The 20,819-nt window shown below is 32.7% G+C and overlaps 2 protein-coding genes across 2 annotated transcripts; both read left to right on the top strand.

Annotated features, from left to right (window-relative positions):
• Window positions 1-2,796: 2,796 nt before the first annotated feature.
• On the top strand, window positions 2,797-4,499 carry LOC115961856 (abasic site processing protein YMR114C-like). The gene is made up of 4 exons (XM_031080764.1): window positions 2,797-2,946; window positions 3,537-3,622; window positions 3,924-4,036; window positions 4,341-4,499. Exons 1-4 carry the CDS (start codon window positions 2,797-2,799, stop codon window positions 4,484-4,486), a joined length of 495 nt encoding a protein of 164 aa, XP_030936624.1. The 3' UTR covers window positions 4,487-4,499.
• Window positions 4,500-19,507: 15,008 nt separating this feature from the next.
• LOC115962249 (receptor-like protein 7) lies at window positions 19,508-20,603 on the top strand. The gene has a single exon (XM_031081153.1). It carries the CDS (start codon window positions 19,549-19,551, stop codon window positions 20,545-20,547), a length of 999 nt encoding a protein of 332 aa, XP_030937013.1. The 5' UTR covers window positions 19,508-19,548; the 3' UTR covers window positions 20,548-20,603.
• The last annotated feature ends 216 nt before the right edge of the window (window positions 20,604-20,819 follow it).

Below are 20,819 nucleotides of genomic sequence, written 5' to 3'. Positions count from 1 at the left end.
TTTTTTTTTATTTAAAAAAATCTCTAACAAATATGAAAATCCTTTGAGTTTAAAAAAGTTTTTATTATTGTTGTGTTAGTAGGTATTTATTGTTATGCTATGGGTATAAATGGACATTTAACTCTTTCAATTGTCTTCTAAAAAAAAATCTTTTAATTAAGTTGATTGAGTTATTATTGAAAGTCTACGCTAGAATAATAAAATATTTTCTATATCTCCACGTTTTCACTCCATACCAAACACCATGAAGGAAAACTAAAATCTATTTTATCCATCTACTTTTCCATCCCCTCCCTATTTTCTCTCCTCCCCCTTTTATTTTGCCTTGGTAATAACCGATAAGTAACTTTGAATAAGAGTACTAAACCTAATTGCTATCTCTTGACACTACAAAAAACAAGGGCTATAGTGGCCAGTTCAAGAAATTTGTGCCTATTATTATATGGGTCTAGTTAATGGGTACTCTTAAAACATTTATTAATCATCCATTTTAAAAAACTTCTTACGGAAAATTAAGAAAAAAAATTTATTGAAAATTGAAATAAATAAAGCTTTAAATATTATTATGCATTAAAACTATCAATACAGCTTGCCAACCAAGATGTCAGTTGGGCTACAGGTCGCCTAAAACCATTTAAGATATCCGCATTAATCATAGCTGACAAAATCGACATTGAAAATAAGGCCAAAAACTCTCTTTGAGACTGTTTTTTTTATTTTATTTGAGAAACACACACATATTCCAACATTTAAAAGTACCAAAAGATGCTCTAAGTCTAATTTTTATAGGACTACTCCATAATTCCAGGATTGTATTTAACCATAATAGCTGGTCATAAAATCAGATCAAACGACCAATTTCAGAGCAACACAATTGAAACCAAAGACATCATATCAAACACACTAGCAAAGAACCTTTTTAAGTTTTATTTAGGCGAAAGTGGCACACCAAATATGTTTGAGCAACCAAAAGACAAGCTTTGGCAGACCAACATTATAGTCCAAGCCAAACCCAATATTAAATACATTTTGCCTATATTTGGTCAAACATCATGGAAGCACTAATTTATAAAAGATAATACGAATACAAAAAACTAAGGCCTATTTGGCTAAGAGAAAAAAGTGGTGTTTTTAGTATTCATTTTTAGTTTTTTTGTGGGACCTACCATAAAAAAACTGGTTAGGGTGTTTTTTTGTAAATATTCATTTTCAGTTTTCAAAAAAAGTGGATTTGAATATAAAAATGAATCCAACTTTTTAGTGTTTTCGTTTTTTTATAAATATGAATATAGTGGCATATTTGTAAATATTGTGAAAACAAAAGGTTACTTTTTTTTAGTGATGTGATATGTGCGAGTGAGAAAAGCTACTTTTTAAAGAAAATAAATAAATAAATACTAACCAAACCTAGGTATAATGTATCTTATATCTAAATTATGTATTCAAAACAATTTACCAAATATTACCAATTGTGAAAATAAATTTTTTTTTCTATATTCAAATTCAGGATTTGAATATAGAATATATATATATAAAAAAAAAAAATGAAATGAGGATACACCACTTTTTGAAACCAAACAGGCCCAAATATCTCCAATCAAACTAAACTAATGCTATTCTAGAGAACTCCTTTCTAATTATATATTTGTGTGAAACTCCTTCCTAAACACTTGAATCTCAGCCCTTACCCCCCACACTTTACAAACACTTATTCTAGTAGAGTGATCATCGCACTAAAGAAACTTCTTTTCCATATAAACATAAACAACCAATTATCTAAAAAAATAATAATAATAACAAGTACTTGGAGATTCTTAAAACGTCCTATAGAAATTGAAAATTTCGCTTAGAATCCAAAGATGTTTTTACTTTCTAAATTGTCAACATTTAAAAAAATATATATATCAATAGTTCTTCATTTGGACATACTTAAATTATATTATAAATTAATAGTAAAACATCCTAATTCTTGGTAGTATTTGTTAGATTTAATAAAATTAGATATAGCCAATCATGAATTTAGATTAATAAATTGAAGTCATAACATCACTTTAAATGAAATCAAATATAAATGAGAATTAAGATTTTTTTTTTTTTTTTTTTTACCTTAAACAAATTAAAATCAATTAAAATTTTAATGATAAGGAGATTAAAAGTTTTTGGGACAAAAATAAATGGAGCAATTAGGAAAGAAAGTTATCTATTCTGGATTATTTTTGAAATTCCACGATGCAAGTGTTTCGCTTGATTATTTTTAATCTTATTTGATCTTGTAAAAAACTCTAACTGAGCTAACCTCAAGTGGATAAAGTATCAAATTTCAAACCACAGGTATACAACTTAAATTTAAACCAAATCATAGGTAAGTTGTAATTTACCATTTTGTGCTAAAATTTTTATTGTAGCAATTTTTGTCCAAATATTTTTGCCTCATTTTCTTCCAAATTTTGAGAGATTGTGTTTTGGTTAGCCCGGTGGGCCGTGGGTCCGGAAAGGAAACTCTTGGGCCCCACTAGAATCTCTCCTCTTTTCCACTAAACAACTTTTCTTCCTACTTTCTATCCTCCTTATAATCACCCCAACCAACGGAGTCTTATATAATTTATTTCTTTCCTATCTAGTACAATTTTGTGCAGATAAAATTAAAGATAGAGGGGAGCAATCCAATCACTAATAAGTTTATCTCAACAAAGGAAATTAAAAGAGAACAACCATCAAACTTAGAGGAGGAAAACTCTTGGGCCGAATCTTTCAAGACTGATCCACCAAAAAGCTTTTAAAAAGAGCCTGGGACTGATGACAATACACCATTTTGCACCCTTCACTAAGAAAGGTGACCAAGGAGCAATACCAAAAAGCTTTGAAAAAGAGCCTGATACAGAGGACAACAACGAAGCACTTTCATTCTTCACTACAAAAGGTGACCAAGACTCAACATTTAGTGTTGTGCATTCTCAAGATGGACGGAATGGCTAAGTGCCAACTGAAGTGGAGACAATGAGGAGTTTAAAGCTGATTCAGAGCAAAATAGTGATGAAATTGGGAAGTTATGCTCCACTCTGGCAAGGAAAAGGGGAAACCTGAAGGGTGGTGGTGATAAACAACATATCCAATTTTCATACTTTGGGAGAAGCTAGTGTTGTGTGCCCTGCTATGGAAATTCCCTGTGCATATGCTGCACCTTGTACATAAATTTTGTAATTCTATCACTTTAGCTGAGAGAGAGAGAGTGTGTGACATTAATTGTGGAGGTTAAGATTGACAGCCTAGGGACTTCATTGATGATCATTGTAATTCTATCACTTTAGCTGAAATGGGGACAGCTTTAGTAAATCATATTATTTACATGCTGGTTGGTAAATAAAATTTCTGAGAGTGTTTACATTGTTAATGATTTTTTCTCTTCATATAATTTGCGTGTTTGATGTGCATTCATTTTGATTTCTATATAAAACTGGTTGTTTAGTTTGAGATGACTTTAAATCATACAACTTCTATAGGAAATTTCTTGTTATTTCATGTGTTGCGAATTGCAGTTTAATGCCCGATTTGAGTCAATAAATGAAAAGGCTTCTTTCTGTCGTTTAATTCCTAAAAACCGGTGCCTTGTTGCAGTAGAAGGGTATGTTTTTTTTCTCAATATTTGGCTCCTGTTTCTTTAATATTGTACTCTAGGAAGAATTTTCTGATAGTAGATTGATTTTATTTTTAACTTTCCTGAATATTGACAATCAATATTAAAATTCTTAAATTTCATTGATTAAAATAGAACCTTTTTGAAAGGATTTCCCGTTATATGGTTTTAGGTCATCTTGCAAGAAAGGTTCATACTGTGTGTGTGTGTATATATATATATTTGCAAATTTATCTGTATATGGCATGAAATGTTCTACGCTATAACTTGTCTTTGTATAATTCCCCAGATTCTACGAGTGGAAAAAGGATGGACAAAAAAAGCAGCCATACTACATCCATTTCAAGGATGGTAGGCCTCTTGTGTTTGCAGCTCTTTATGATGCATGGGAAAATTCAGAAGGTAAACCATTTTCCCCCCATGTATTTTAGATACATTTATTGGAAGATACATCATATTAAATTTTTTATATTTGATTAGCTCTAATAACTGATATATTCTTTCTGAGTTATACCAATTTCAGTGGTAGTGAATAAGATCAGTTTAGTATGTTGTTTATCCTTATAGTTGTAGGCACTCTGCTTATTGCTATATCTACCATTTTACCAAAAATTTGCTGTGGTTGATATAGTTTCCTTCATTCTTTTCCCTCAAAAGAGAAGGCTAATATTTTATTTTAATTATTTTAGTGTATGATTTCCTGCAGGCGAGATCCTCTACACTTTTACAATTCTCACTACTTCTTCTTCTTCAGCATTACAGTGGCTGCATGGTAAGTCATGCTTGTTTCATTTTATTCATATTGCATGTTCTAATCTTGTGATGTCTGCACATTGTAAATTAGTGTGCTAAACCCCAAGAAGAAAGGAAACTCATGTTACTCATCTATTATTTTCGTCATCATATGTCAATGGGATGTACTCTCAGTGTTATGAGCAAATGTTTTCTTTTTATTTTTTGGTAGAAGAGTGCAATTATTGTTAAGATTTATAACCAACTCCAAAGTTTTGGGATTAAGGTTTTGTAGTTGTATTTTTGTACCACTTATGCCGTGAAGTATCACCATCAAAGGATGAGTAATTAGTTGAAAAACATGTTTGGAACTTGTGTAAGAGCATCCACAACCAGAAGTGCCATCCTATCCTATTTTACCATCTCAAAAAGCTACTTTATCATTTATACTATACCATTTTACAACACACCCAACATCCCAACTTTTATTTTATCATACAACACATTAAAATAATATATCTACACAATAAAATAATATATCCCAAAACCATATCTATTCTCTCCCATCTCTCTCCTCTCTCTAATTTTTATCTCTTTTCCTCTGTCTCTCTTCCACTGAAACCACCACCACCTCCACTGTCCAAAAAGGCTACAAAAAAAAAAAAAAAAAACCACTTGCAAAAATCCAATACAAATCAAACCTAGATACCAAAAACCTTTACTTTCTTGGAATTTGGCTGATTTCTCAGTAGCCCAGAATTCAAACAGACCTCCAAAAATAAAAACCACTTGCAGAAACCAAATATCAATCAAACCCACTTCCAAATAACTCTCTCCCTGCATCACCTCTCGCTGCCACCGCCATTGTAGCCACCAACACACCAAACCCACTTCCATCGTCGACCCAACAGCCATAACAACTCCACCAATCTCCAAAGAAATCTAGGAAATTGTGGCCCACCAAGCAAAAAAACCCAGCCACCACCACACAAACCCACAATGGCACCAGCTAGCAACCACCACCATAATCACAATACCGACCACCATGCCACCACAATTCCAATCACCAAAACCCATGCCGACAACCACCAAGAGAAACACACCGCAAGAACCACACAAAAAACCACCACCAATCTTGCTGATAACCATGCCATCATGCCGATCTAAAAACCCATCACTCCGATCTCGCTGACAACCACGCCACCACACCAATCTCTCTGTCCCTCAACCTCTTGCATAGGCCACAATAGATAAGAAAAAAGAAAAAGAAAAAGAAAAATACAACTCCACCCCCGTTAAACCACCATCAAACCAAAACCAAATTAAACCACCATCAAACAATGCCACCACCAACCAATCAACAGATTCAAACCCACCGATCAACCGGTCCAAACCCACCATCAATCGATCCCAGCCCACCGATCCAAACCCAACCTGCCAATCCACATCGATCCAAAATCCAAAGTCCAAAGTCCAAACCCAACACTGGTGCAAGCTTTGAACGAGAGAGATGTGAGAGAGGGAGTGAGGAGGGAGGAGTTGTGAGAGACAGAGAGAGGAAGTGAGAGTCAGAATGAGAGAAATCAAAAGGGAAAATGAATAAAATATAGTATTTTCGTTTACAATTGTGCTACAATACAATTCTACATTTAGAATGACACTATAACACAATTGCAAATTTTTTGCAATTCTAAGCCTTTACAGGTCCAGGTGTTGGGTGGTTTTTGGGCTTTAATGCTAAATCAACCCTACTGGTCTGTTTGGATAGCGCTTATTTTACTGAAAACTGAAAACACTGTAGGAAAATAATTTTTAAATGTGTGAATAGTGTCGTGTGACCCATTTTTAATGAAAAAGTTGCTGAAAAAAGAGATTTGTGGGGTCCGTGAACAGTGCACAGGATCCACTGGAAATGTGTTTTAGCGCTGAAATGCGCTTCAAAAAAAAAAAAAAAAAAACACAAACGTGCGGATAGCACTATCCAAACACACACTACATATCCCATTTGGCAGTCCCAATGGGAATGCTCTAAGCACTTAAAATTGTACGTTTTAAAGGAACAGTAAATTTAAAGTTGAGGTCATGTGCATGGCTACCATGCTTCTGCTTTCTTGCTATTTGGAGTATGTTGTATAGGGTTTGCTTCCTGGGACGCATATAATTTGTTGGTTGGTTATACTTGCCTTCTGCTATTTTGGATGAGTTTTTGTATTTCATACATAACTGGACTATTGTTGTCCTTGTAGATTGCCTATATTTCATTTTTATGCATAGAAAAGGTCTCCAAAAAGGCATAAAAATGCCAAAGCTATAGAATCTTTTGATTGGAATTTAGAAATGGTGACTTGTAGGAATGTTTGAATTTATTGTCTTCACACACAAACAGGATTTAAAAAGAATCCCACATTTTTATGGATAAAAAGCTAATGATTTTCCCGCTTTTGTAAATTCTAACAAAATGAACAAGAATTATTGTGGTATCATTATAGAGTATCATTCCTTAAATTTTGATAAAATTAAAATGGTAGTTATAGATTATGGTATCATCAAAGATCTTAAGCTTGATTTCTAATTGTTCTCCAACCAATCATGTTAGAGTTGGAAGTGAGATCTACACAGATTCTGCTAAATTATTTGTTTACTATGCCAATCTTCACCAAATTAAAGTGGTCATATACTAATTTTTTTCATTGCACCATCATTATAGATAGGATGCCTGTTATTTTGGGTGATAAGGAATCAACTGATACATGGCTAAATGTTTCTTCATCTTCCAAGTTTGATAACATGCTTAAACCATACGAAGATGTGGATTTGGTAAGAGCTATCTGAATATAAGAAATAACAGCTTTTCTATATCTATATTTGCTACTTTGAGTATAAATGGTACACAATATTCCAAATTTAATATTCGTGTCTTCCAATCTCCAGGTGTGGTACCCAGTAACACCTACAATGGGTAAGCCATCTTTTGATGGACCAGAATGCATCAATGAGGTGAGGCTAGTTGCCTTTTTCTTTAACGTAGTGTATCTTGCATAAATGAATGTAGGCAATAATTGATGGAGATCTGATAAATACGGTCAATCAAGTGAAGAAGTATCTTATGAGACGGTTTCATGAGACCTTCTCTCACAAGATATGTGAGTCCCACACGCTGTGAGAGCGTGGGCTCATGAGATACCCTCTCCAATTAAGATTTAGTGCCAAGCTAAATGGCACCTTTACCCCCATATCATAAAAATTATCTCGAGGTTCTAATGATCGTGACTGTATGTTCGATTTCCAAATTGGACCATCGAATTGAAAGATATCACATGATCAAGTTTGCATGGTCTACATGCATTTTGTTTGGGTGGAGCTAATCACGCATGATTAATTTAAATTAATTCTGATTGGTTAGACAATTAAAATTAATTAAATAATTTTGTGATTGGTTGTTGGTTAGTGTCAAAAATAGGCCTGCTTGCATGAGAATAAAGTGGATAATCAGATAATAAAGAAGTTGTGGATAATCAAGTCTTTTTTGGAATATTTATCTATAAGATAATTATCACTTTAAAGAACTGAATATCAAGAAAAATTGATTAATTTTTAGAATACGGATTGAAAATGCGTCTAGGTGCAATTTTCGGCTAAAAAATCCTCAAAAAAGGAGTCCAAATTGGACCACAACTCAAACGCAGGCTTGGCACCCAAGAGGGCTTGTCGGCACTCTTGGAGTACCTTCAGCTCGGCCCAGGGACCTCCTAATTAAGATAAAGCCTATTTTTTTCGACTTTTTAGAGATAAAGATGTGTTCCAATTCATATTTGATCTCATTCAGCATCTCAACCTCTACAAATAGGGGAAACAAATCAGAATAAAGGGCTCTTCTCTTCTGACTTTTCAATTCCCCTTACGTTAAAGATGTTCTAGAGGCTTTTACTTTAGGAATTTCCTTTTTGTAAGTAAAATATTTTAGGCTTCAAAGAGGTGAACAAACTTCTTTGATTTCTAAAATATTCTTTCATTAGAAGAACACGCTCATGCAAAAGGTATTTTGTTCTTTTTCTTTCTTTTCTTTTTCTATTAATTAGTTTGTTTTTGTTTGATGTGTGAATATGTTTAGTATGTTTTATTATGTCTTGTTCTTGATATATAATTGCCATGCTTAGATACCTTAGATGATTGTTTATTCCAATTCTTTCTCTTTTTTGACTTCAAAATCTGCAGTGATTAACAAATTTTTTTATGAAGACTCAAAATTGATTTGTATATTTAGATTTGATTTTTTTTTTTTTGAAACTCAAAATTGATTTGTATATTCAGATATGATTTTTTCTAAAACTAATCTGTATTTTCATTAAATACAGATCTGAATTTTTTTTTTTTTTTTTGGAAAAAGTTTTCTTTGTTATAAAATTGTAGGTTTTGAAATTCAAAAAAGGGATTGAAAGTTAGGGTAAAGTTTTTATTTATTTATTTATTTATTTATTTTTATGTGATGCATGCATAATAAATTTGTCTCATGAATGTGAATCCTCCTTTAAAGGTCCTTTTTATTTGTTTCCAACAACAGATCTAATTTGTCTCATGAATGTGAATCCTCCTTCAAAAGTCCTTCAAATAGATCTGATTCTTTTCAAAATCTCATATTTTTTTTTTCAACAAACAACAGATCTGATTTTTCTTAATAAAATTATTTATTTTAATTCACAAAAACAGATCTAATTTTTTTTTTTTTTTTTAACAAACCAAGTCTTTTTTTTTTTTTTTTTAAATTTTCAAAACAGATCTGAATATTCTTTTAAAAAGAGGACATCATTCATAAGACAAATTTATTTAAATTAATTTTTGTCAAGTGTCTGTCATGTGTGTTCAACATATCATTCAACATCATGCAAAAAGGGTATATTAGTCATTAGAGTCTAGAAAACCAGACTCTGTCTGTGCCAAATGGATGCCTAACACCTTCCCATTCCGTACCCTAGCCCCCAAGCTTAGGAATTTTGGATAGGTAGATCAATGTTTTGTCTTTTAATTTTGGTAAATTGTAACTAGGACCAAAACTTTGGATTCTTTTGCATAGATTGTAACTAAAACCCAAAGCCTTGTAAAGTTAATTTACCAAAGTTGTACTTTTCTTTATTCAATCAATGACAATGAAGTATTTTGAACATATAATTTGTATTTATTTTTTTCTTAATTTTTTTTTTTTGTATATAAAATAAGTGGCGACTCCACACCACTACCCAAAAGAGGTGACCTTAAAAGCACCCAAATCTCTTTTTTGAGAACACCAAATTTTCCCCGGTCTTTCACAGTTGGCTTTATTGACTCTACACCCTACGAAATTGGTTAAAAAATTGGGGGAAAAAAAAAAACTTGAATTTATTAGCATAAAGTTGTTTCTTAATGGGCACCTTGCCTGTTAACACTACCCTTAAGATATTCATAACCTTTTGCTCATAGATTACTTCTCCACCAACAACCGAGCAATCATTTTAAAAAAAGTAAAAAAGAAAAAGGTTTCCCATAGTCCCACATATGAAAAGGTTAAAGACTTTAGAGGTAAAAAAGAAATGGTATGGTTTGTAATTAAACTTTATAGAATGAGCACAAATTTCGTCCTTCTACCAAATACACGTTTACCAAATAAAAAATTGGTATAAATTGATGAAAGGATTGAAAATATTACTGAAGTGACAAGTGAAATTCAAAAAGTTAGCTTTATTGACTCTACACCCTATAAAATTGGTAAAAAATCTAAAAAAAAGTTGACTTTATTGACATAAAGTTATTTCTTAACGGGCACCTTGCCCGTTAACACTACCCTTAAGATATTCACAACCCTTTGCTCATAGATTATTTCACTACCAACAACGAGCAATCATTTGAAAAATCAAAAGTTAAAAAAAGGACTCCCATAGTCCCGGTTATCAAAAGGTTAAAGACTTTAGAGGAGAAAAACAAATGGTACGGTTTGTAATCAAACTTTATAGACTAAGTGCAAATTTCGTCCTTCCACCATATACACGTTTACCTAATAAAAAATTGGTATAAATTGATGAAATGATTGAAAATAATACTGAAATGACAAGTGACATTCGAAAAGTTGGCTTTATTGGCTCTACACCCTATAAAATTGGCAAAAAATCTGACAAAAAGTTGACTTTATGGACATAAAGTTTTTTCTTAACAGGCATCTTACCCACTAACACTATCCTTGAGATATTCACAATATTTCCCTACCAACAAAGAGCAATCATTTGCCAAATCAAAAGTTAAAAAAAGGACCCCCACAGTCCCACTTACCAAAGGGTTAAAGACTCTAGAGGAGAAAAAGAAATGGTATGGTTTGTAATCAAACTTTATAGTCTGAGTGCAAATTTCGACCTTCCACCAAATACACTTTTACCTAATAAAAAATTGGTATAAATTGATGAAAGGATTGAAAATAATACTAATGTGACAAGTGAAACTCAAAAGGTTGGTTTTATTGGCTCTACACCTTATAAAATTGGTAAAAAATCTAACAAAAAGTTGACTTTATTGACATAAAGTTGTTTCTTAATGGGCACCTTGCCCGTTAACACTACCCTTAAGATATTTACAACCTTTGGATCATAGATTACTTCCCTACTAACAAAGAGCAATCATTTGACAAATCAAAAGTTAAAAAAAAGACTCTCATAGTCCCACTTTCAAAAAGGTTAAAGTCTTTAGACGAGAAAAAGAAGTGGTACGGTTTGTAATCAAACTTTATAGTCTAAGTGCAAATTTCGGCCTTATACCAAATACACGTTTACCTAATAAATGTTTTTTATAAATTGATAAAATGATTGAAAATAGTATTGAAGTGACAATTGAAACTCAAAAAAGTTGACTTTATTGGCTCTACACCCTTTAAAATTGGCCAAAAATCTAACAAAAAGTTGACTTTATTGACATAAAGTTGTTTCTTAATGGTCACCTTGCTCGTTAACGCTACCCTTAAGATATTCACAACCTTTTGCTAATAGATTATTTCCCTATCAACAAAGAGCAATCTTTTGACAAATCAAAAGCTAAAAAAAGGACGCCCACAGTCCCACTTACCAAAAGGTTAAAGTCTTTAGAGGAGAAAAAGAAATGGTATGGTTTGTAATCAAAGTTTATAGTATGAGCGCAAATTTCAGCCTTCCACCAAATACACATTTACGTAATAAAAAATTCGTATAAATTGATGAAATGATTAAAAATAATACTTATGTAACAAGTAAAACTAAAAAAGTTAGCTTTATTGGCTTTACACTTTGTGCCCGTTTGTTTCAGCTTTTAGGGGCTGAAACGCGCATTTGTTAAAAAGCTGGACAGAAATCACCGTTTGGTGAAGCAGAAATGCAACTTTTATATAAAAGTTGCGTTTTGGATGAAGGCATAAACGTGCAAAACAATTATGGACCTCTGGAGGTCCATAAACAAAAAGTCGAATGCACGTTTGAATGTATCGGTTGGGCTCTGTCGAAAAATACCAAATTACCCTTGATAAATGGCTTCAGTTCTCAAATGCTCAACACCTAAAGCTCTGAAGCACTGAAGCTCAACGCCTCTCATCTCTTCTCTGCTCTGCCCTCTTCGTGCTGCTACAAGTCTCTCCATGGTAAGTCATCCGTGAATCTTCTTCCTCTTCTTGTTCTTCTTTCTTCGTCTTCTTCAACGCGACTGATTTGTATTTTTTTTTTTTTTTATGTCTAATCTAATCTGAGAAATACATTTTGAAGGTAGAGATTTGATCAACAAAACACCAAGCAACACTGATCCGCTGACTTCACTGCCATTAACGAAGGAAAAGAGCGAAACTTGGATGTGGGTTTGGCCAAAAACACAGACCCAAATGCTCCTTTGCCCAGCAATGGGCCTCTCTCCCACAATCCTGTGTCAAACACACCAAGAACCAACAGACAAAGTGCTAAGAGAGAAAAAAAAAAAAAAAAAAAAAAAAAAAAAAAAAAAAAAAAAGACGAAGAAGGTGAGCTCTGAATGTTCTGGAGTTTGGAGGAATGGCAGGGGAAAAATGGAGGAAAGAAGGATAAAAAAGAAAAGAGAGCGGGTACGTGTGTGGAGGAGAAAAAAAGAGGGAAAAAAAAAAGGAAAAAAAAGAGAGAAAGAAATGCCGTGTGTGAAGGATAAAAAAAGAGGGGGAAAAAAAGGAAAAAAGAAGAATGAAATATTATCACAATTTTTTCACAATAAATTTTAAGGGGTAGGTTATTATTAGCTAATATTGGTGAGAAAAAAATAATTTTAATAGTACGTTAAAATTAAAATCAGTATGAATTTTTATCACAATATTTTCACAATACTTTCACAATAAATCTTAAGTGATAGGTTAATATTAGCTAATATTGGTGAGAAAAAAATAAATTTTTTAGAAAGAGAAAAACATAATTTTAATAGCACGTTAAAACTAAAATCAGTATCAATTTTTATCACAATATTTTTACAATACTTTCACAATAAATCTTAAGTGGTAGGTTATTATTAGCTAATATTGGTGAGAAAAAAATAATTTTTTTAGAAAGAGAAAAATTGATTTAAGTATGATGAAGTAGTTGATTTTTAAGTATGAACCAAACTCACATAAAAAAAAAAAAAATAAAGTATGAAATAAACTCCATTATATATACATTGTCCTTTTTGATAATTTACCCCTCAAACTGTCACTTTTATAAGTGCTAACCAAATACTCAGTTTTTTTCAAAAAACACTTTTTAACAGTTTTTACCAAACACTCAGCTTTTTGAAAATGCACTTTTTCATTATGCACTTTTTAAAAACTCAACTTTTTCATTATGCACTTTTACAAAAAACTAAACCAAACTCACCCTATATGAAATTGGTCAAAATTCTGACAAAAAGTTGACTTTATTGACATAAAGTTGTATCTTAATGGCCACCTTGCCCGTTAACAGTATCCTTAAGATATTCACAACCTTTTGCTAATAGATTATTTTCGAGGAATCTAGGTAACTAACTTAATTTTTCCAACTATTTAGTTAGTAGTTAAGGTTTGAAAATTATTTTTTTTACTAGCATTTCAAGTCTAAAAGACTCGATTTAGGGCCTATAAATCGAGTTTTTGGGACTCGATTTTTATGGCTTGATCATGTCTGATGAGGATTTTTTTTCCAAGTGGCGCCTACCCGGAAATCAAGTCTCTAAGACTCGATTTCTAACCCAAAAATTTTTTTAAAAATTTTAAGTCTCATGGACAAGCTGAAATGCCCAAAAACAAATTTAAGAAATCTCAAATACATCAATCCCAATCCCAATCTCAAAGACTCAGATCAGAGGGAGATAAAGAGCTCAGAGGCAGAGAAAGACTTAGATCAGAGGGAGAGAAAGAGTTGGATCGCGTGGCCTGGGCTTGCGCGGCCTGGGCTCGCGTGGCCTGGGCTCGCGCGCGGCCTGGTCTCGCGCGGCCTGGGTCACGTGCGGCCTGGTCTCGCGCGGCTTAGGTCGCGCGCGGCCTAGGCTCTCGAGGCCTAGGTCGTGTGCGGCCTGGGGCGCGCGCGGCCTGGGCTCGCGTTGCCTGGGTTGCCCGCGGCTTGGGTCTACCGCGCGATCTCGATCTCTCTTTCTGTTTCTGGTTTATTTTTTTTCTCTGCTTTCTTCTCTGATGTTCTGGTGTTCCTCTCTGATTTGTTTTTATTTATAAGGGTTAGAAATCGAGTCTTAGAGACTCGATTTCCATGTAGCCACGTGGAAAAATATGCCACATCGAAACTAATTAGAGCATAGAAATTGAGTTTTTGATGCTCGATTTATAGGTCAAAATCGAGTCTAAAAGACTCGAGATGCTAGTAAATAAAATAGTTTTGTAACTAGAATTACTAACTAAATGGTTGGGAAATTATGGCTAATTACCCATTTCGTCCATTATTTCCCAACCCACAAAGAGCAATCATTTGACAAATCAAAAGTAAAAAAAAGGACTTCCACTGTCCCACTTACCGAAAGGTTAAAGACTTTAGAGGAGAAAACAAAAAGAGAGTACGGTTTGTAACCAAACTTTATAGTCTTAGCACAAATTTCGGCCTTTCACCAAATACATGTGTACTTTTAGGCCCACCAAATTTTGGCCCACTTTAATTTTTAGTCTATTGTCCTAAATTTTAGGCACAATCTTTCCATGCCGTTTTCTGGGGTCACGATTCCTCATTCTGGGCTTATAATTTATTAAGGCCACAATATTTTTTTAAATATTATTTATTTATAGCATTTTTTGTAACCATAATAAAATCATCATAAATTTAGGGTTACGGTAATCTCTAGTTTTCAGTGTTTTATTTTATTTTATTTTTTCTGTTCTTTTTAATAATTTAATAAAACTAGTTTATTATTATTATTTTCTTAACTTAGGCCCACTTTACATTTTGCACAAAATTTTTCCTTCCTTTTTATTTTTTGTCACAGTTCCTCTTTCATATTTTTATCGGGACACATTTCTTTTATTGCATTTGAACCTACGAAAGAAATTTTATACATAAATTAATTTTTGTATTTAGAGGTATCTTTAACCATTAAGCCTGCCCTTCAATAGTAGATGGCAAATTTAATTTTTGTCAACTTTCTATGTGATACGTTCGAGATGTGCATGCCCATTAGCCATTGCCCTGGCATAACAAGAATTGAGGTTATATTAACCACGCTGCTATATTAATTTTAATTGTACCAACCTAATGTAGCAATTTGCTAAAAAAATTTAGCAATAGCAACCAAGTTGATGCTCCAATTTTGGTAATTGGGGAGTAAAATAACTTATTTGGGATTCTCTAAGGTGAGGTCCATGATTAATAGCTTGTATTAATTCGCCGATTTTAATTAATGAATGTTTTTTGGAAATACCATTTTGCCAATTTTAATGAATGTGAATATTTTATAAAATACGATTCTATGATCAAGACCACGTACAACTCATCGTTCAATAATAACTTTGCAATATTATTGTAGTTTTCATAACTTAAGGACTTTGATTAACTTAAAAAAAAAAAAATAAATAAAAATTGAAAGAAAGGGGGAAGACCTTTTTTTTTTTTTTTTTTTTTGAGTAAAGAAAGGTTAGGAGACTTTGACTTGGCAGTCCAGACTTTTTTTTTGGAGCAAAGAATGGTTAGAAGACTTTGATTGACTTGGCAGTCGGCAGCGCTTTAGCTTTCAGTTAAAGACTTTAGAGGAGAAAAAGAAATGGTACGGTTTGTAAACAAACTTTATAGTTTGAGCGCAAATTTCGGCCTTCTACTAAATACACGTTTATCTAATAAAAAATTGTATAAATTGATGAAATGATTGAAAATAGTATTTTAGTGACAAGTGAAACTCAAAAAATTGGTTTTATTGGCTCTACATCCTATAAAATTGGTCAAAATTTTGACAAAAAATTGATTTTATTGACGTAAAGTTGTTTCTTAACGGCTATCTTACCCATTAACAATATCCTTAATATATTCACAACATTTTGCTCATAAATTATTTTCCTACCATCAAAGAGCAATCATTTGACAAATCAAAAGTTATAAAAAGGACTTCCATAGTCCCACTTATCAAAAGGTTAAAGACTTTAGAGCATTTACATTAAAGATGGTATAAATGCTAAAATGTTATATTTGCAACTAGAGCTTTCTCTCTCTTCTTCTCTTTAAAAACATATTTTATTTGTCTCTCTCTTTTTTTTTTTTTTTTTTTCCTTTCCTTCTTCTCTGTTCAGACCTGTTACTTCTCTCTTCTTCTTCTTCTTTTTCTTGGGATAATTACAACTTACCCACCTGTGGTTTGGCCGAAATTTAAGTTGTCTATCCGTGATTTGAAATTTGGCACTTTACCCAAATAAGGTTAGCTCAGTTAGGGTTCCGTTACCCACCTCTATTAAAAATGGGACTAAATATGTATTTTTGCTCTCTTTTATGTCTCTCTCCTCTCAAAACATTAATAATAATAATAATAATAATAATAATAATAATAATAATAATAATAAGAGAAAACAAGATCAAAAAGTGAGGGTTTTGTAAAAATTATGAACAAACATTACTACCACCATAGAAGTTTCTGTCAAGAATCATCTATAGCAAAAACAAATTTCTTCATCCATTTTCAAGCAACCAATGAAGCCATAGCGTCTAAAGCTTAAATCAAACAAAAAAAACCCAAAAAAAAAAAAATTCAAGCTTTAATGGTGGGTAACAAAAGCTAGGGTTTAGAATATATATATATATATATATATATATATATTAATACCGAAAAAAGCCCGTACAACATGTGGCATAAATTCGTAACATGAGAATTGAGATTCGATTAATTCCTTTAATTTGAAGACAAAAGGAAAATGAAGGCAATGAAATTGGTTAGTGCTAAAGTTTATTATTTATTAGTGAAATATATAGATTGAAGTCGTAAAGGACATCATGTTCTGAAAGTGATAAAACCGTTGCATAATTACTCAACCTGAACCGATAACTGGGTCTCCACCACAATACAAAGCTAGAAACCAATGAAAGCAAAGCATACAAAAGCATCTCCTAAGTCCTAATTGAAAAGGTGGGTATGTTATTGGTTCGATAACTTTTAGAATTTGGTTGGAACCTTTGGGTGGGCATCTAGGGTTTTGAAATTTTTTTTTATTATTTTATTATTTTATGGATTTTTTTTGGGTTTGATTTAAGCTTTAGATGCTATGGCTTTGTCAGTTGCTTAGAAATGGATGAAGGAATTTGTTTTTGCTGGAGATGATTCCTGACAAAAGCTTCTATGGTGGTGGTAATGGTTTTTTATAATTTTTACAAAACCCTCACTATTTGATCTTGTTTTCTTTTATTCTTTTGTGTTTTAATAGGAGAGAGATATAAAAGAGAGCAAAAATATATATTTAACTTCATTTTTAATAGAGGTGGGTAATGGAACTCTAACTAAGCTAATATCAGGTGGATAAAGTATCAAATTTTAAACCACAGGCAGACAACTTAAATTTCGGTCAAACCACATGTGGGTAAGTTGTAATTAGCAATTTTTTCTTCTTCTTTCTCCTCTATCTCTGAACTCAATCTCCTTGTGGCTTTCGATCTATTTTAGTAGGTTTCGATGGTGGGTCATGGTGGCAGTGATTTATGGGTTTGATTTGGAGGCACAGTGGTGAGATCGGTGAGTGTGTGGGTTGGATCTTTGGGTTACAATTTTGTTTTGATGGCTAGTCGTTTTTGGTAGATGGTTGTGGTTTTGCTTTGTTTTTTTTTCTTCCTATAGTGGGTTAGATCAGCCATTGGTGAGTGCTTGGCTAAGATTTGTTGGTGGATAGGAATGTTATTGGTGAGTGTGTGGTTGAAATTTGGTGGAAGAGGAAGGTGGTTGAGATTTTTTTTTGCAATGGCCGGTTGTTTTTGTGGTGGTTGGTTGTTATTTTGGTGGATGGTTGGGGTTATGCTTTGATTTTTTTTTCTTTTTATTTTCTTCTTGCAGTGGGTTGTGGTTGCCACAGTGGTGCCTATGGCTTGTGGTGGTGGCAGTTGTGGGGGGTTGTGGTTGCTACAATGGAGGTTATGGCAAGTGGAGTGGTGGTGTAGGAGGTGGTTGCTATAGATTTTTGTGTAGTAGTTTTTATTATTATTATTATTTTAATAAGTAGTTTATATTATTTAAATGAAGTTGTAAAGAATATAGAAGTTTTGATGTTTGATGTATCTTAAAGTAAGATGACATAATAGATAAAGTAGATTTTTGAAATGTTAAAAGTTATAATTTTTAGAATTCTTGATATAAATGCTTAGAGAAGAAAAAATTGATACGGTTTGTAATCAAACTTTATAATCTGAGCGCAAATTTCGGCTTTCAACCAAATACGGTTTACTTTTAGGCCTACCGAATTTTGGCCCACTTTACTTTTTAGTCAATTGACCTAAATTTTGGGTTCAATATTTCCATGCCGTTTTTTTTGGAGCCAAAAATACGGTTTAGTTTTAGGCCTACCAAATTTTGGCCCACTTTACTTTTTAGTCAATTGACCTAAATTTTAGGTTCAATATTTCCATGCCGTTTTTTTTGGGTCACATTTCCTCCTTCTGGGTCCCATCAAGAAAAAAAAAAAAAAAAAATCCTCATTCTGGGCTTATAATTTATTGAGGCCACGTTACTTTTTTTTTTAATTATTATTTTTTTCTAGCATTATCTGTAACCTTAATAAACTCATAAATTTAACGGTACGGTAATCTCTAGTTTTCAGTGTTTTATTTTATTTTATTTTTTCTGTTCTTTTTAATAGTTTAATAAAACTAGTGTTATTATTATTATTTTCTTAATTTAGGCCCACTTTACATTTTGCACAAAATTTTTCCTTCCTTTTTATTTTTTGTCACAGTTCCTCTTTCATATATTTATCAAGACACATTTCTTTTATTGCATTTAAACCTACGAAAGAAATTGTATACATAATTTAATTTTTGTTTTTAGCAGTATCTTTAACCATTAAGCCTGACCTTCAACAGTAGATGGCAAATTTAATTTCTATCAACTTTCTATGTGATATGTTCGAGATGTGCATGCCCATTGGCCATTGCCCTGGCATAACAAGAATTGAGGTTATATTAGCCACACTGCTACAGTAATTTTAAATGTACCAATCTAATGTAGTAATTTGCTATAAAATTTTAGCAATAGCAACCAAGTTGTTGCTTCAATTTTGGTAATTGGGGAGTAAAATAACTTATTTAGGATTCTCTAAGGTGAGGTCCATGATTAATAGCTTGTATTAATTCACCAATTTTAACTGATGAATGCTTTTTGAAATTACCATTTTGCCAATTTTAATAAATGAGAATATTTTATCATATACGATTTTATGATCAAGAGTCAATTTGCAATATTATTGTAGTTTTTATAGGACTTTGATTAACTTAAAAAAAAAAAAAAAAAAATTTGAAAGAAAGGTAGAAGTCTTTTTTTTTTTTTTTTTTTTTGAGTAAAAAAAAAGGTTAGAAGACTTTGATTGAATTGGCAGTCAAGACTTTTTTTTTTTTTTTTCGAGAGCAAAGAAAGGTTAGAAGACTTTGATTGACTTGGCAGTTGGCAGTGTATATATATATATATATAATATTCATTTCATCCCTTACTGACAAGTGATAACATCAGAAATATTTCTGTCTTCAGCTTTGTTATTATATTCAGGGTATCAAATGGGGTGTTTAACGTGGAAGTATCAAGTCTTGTGTGTACTTTCCTTGCTCTTCTTGCATTCTCCATCATCTCTTTCTTCTTTTTTGTCTTCAGACTCACAATGCTCTGCTCTACTCCAATTTAATAACTCTCTATCTCTCGAATGTTCTGCTTTTCGTTCTCCTTATTATAGATCTGGTTCTAATGCCCAATTATGTGAAACATCTTATCCAAAGACAGCCTCTTGGAAGGAGGATAAGCATTGTTGCAGTTGGGATGGGGTTGAGTGTGACAAAAACACAGGCCGTGTGATTGGCCTTGATCTAAGTTATAGTCGGCTCAAGGGCGCCATTGATTCCAACAGTACCCTCTTCCTTCTTCAACATCTCAGGACCTTGAACCTCGCTGGAAATGACTTCTATCCCTCTCTGCTTTCATCTGAGTTTGGCCAGTTTAAGAGTTTGACTTATCTTAACCTTTCTTCCTCCTCCTTTACAGGCCAAATTCCATCTGAAATCTCCCAACTATCTTCGCTGGTTTCACTCGATCTTTCTTACAACCATTGGCTATCAATTGAAACACCAGTATGGAATAACCTAACTCTGTTAAGGGAACTTCTTCTGGATTCCATAGATATGTCCTCAATTAGACCTAAATCTTTGATGAACCTATCTTCCTCTTTGACAACTCTTAGTCTCTCTAACTGTAAATTGCAGGGAAAACTCGAAAATAGCATCCTACTCCTTCCGAGTTTACAAACCCTTGATCTAGGGTCTAATCCGTATCTTAATGGTTCTCTTCCAAAGTCTAACTGGAGTAATAGTTTCCTAAAATTCTTAGATCTCTCTGATATACGTTTTTCAGATGAATTACCTGATTCTATCGGCAGTTTAAAGTCCTTAAAGTATTTGGGTTTATTTTTTTGCAACCTTTCAGGAATAATTCCAATATCGCTTGGAAACCTTACTCAAATTACTCATTTGGACCTATCATATAATAGTTTCAACGGTAAGATTTAATTGCCCCTTGTGTATTTTAGGTGTTTTGGGCAGATGCATGAAACTAACAATTTTTAATTATTGGGGAATATTTAACAGGTTTGTTGCCATCCTCACTATTGAACTTGCCAAATCTCTCCACATTACTCCTTGGTGAGAATCAACTTGTTGGTCCCATTCCTAATCACGTAAGTGGTTTAAATCTAATTCATCTCTCTTTAAGTTCAAATTTCCTAAATGGAATATTGCCATCTTGGTTGTTCAGTTTGCCATCTTTAGTGAGTTTAGACATC

This window comes from Quercus lobata, chromosome 9, assembly GCF_001633185.2.
Source record: "Quercus lobata isolate SW786 chromosome 9, ValleyOak3.0 Primary Assembly, whole genome shotgun sequence".
In the NCBI taxonomy this organism is placed as follows: Eukaryota; Viridiplantae; Streptophyta; class Magnoliopsida; order Fagales; family Fagaceae; genus Quercus; species Quercus lobata.
This window is presented reverse-complemented; position numbering and strand designations above follow the sequence as displayed.

Excerpts from the sequence above, each read along its gene's own strand:
- LOC115961856 (XM_031080764.1), top strand. The coding sequence starts at position 2,797 with ATGACAATACACCATTTTGCACCCTTCACTAAGAAAGGTGACCAAGGA. Across the intron at positions 2,947-3,536 it reads AAGACTCAACATTTAGTGTT|TTTAATGCCCGATTTGAGTC; the intron begins GTGCATTCTCAA and ends TGCGAATTGCAG. Across the intron at positions 3,623-3,923 it reads TGCCTTGTTGCAGTAGAAGG|ATTCTACGAGTGGAAAAAGG; the intron begins GTATGTTTTTTT and ends ATAATTCCCCAG.
- LOC115962249 (XM_031081153.1), top strand. The coding sequence starts at position 19,549 with ATGGGGTGTTTAACGTGGAAGTATCAAGTCTTGTGTGTACTTTCCTTG.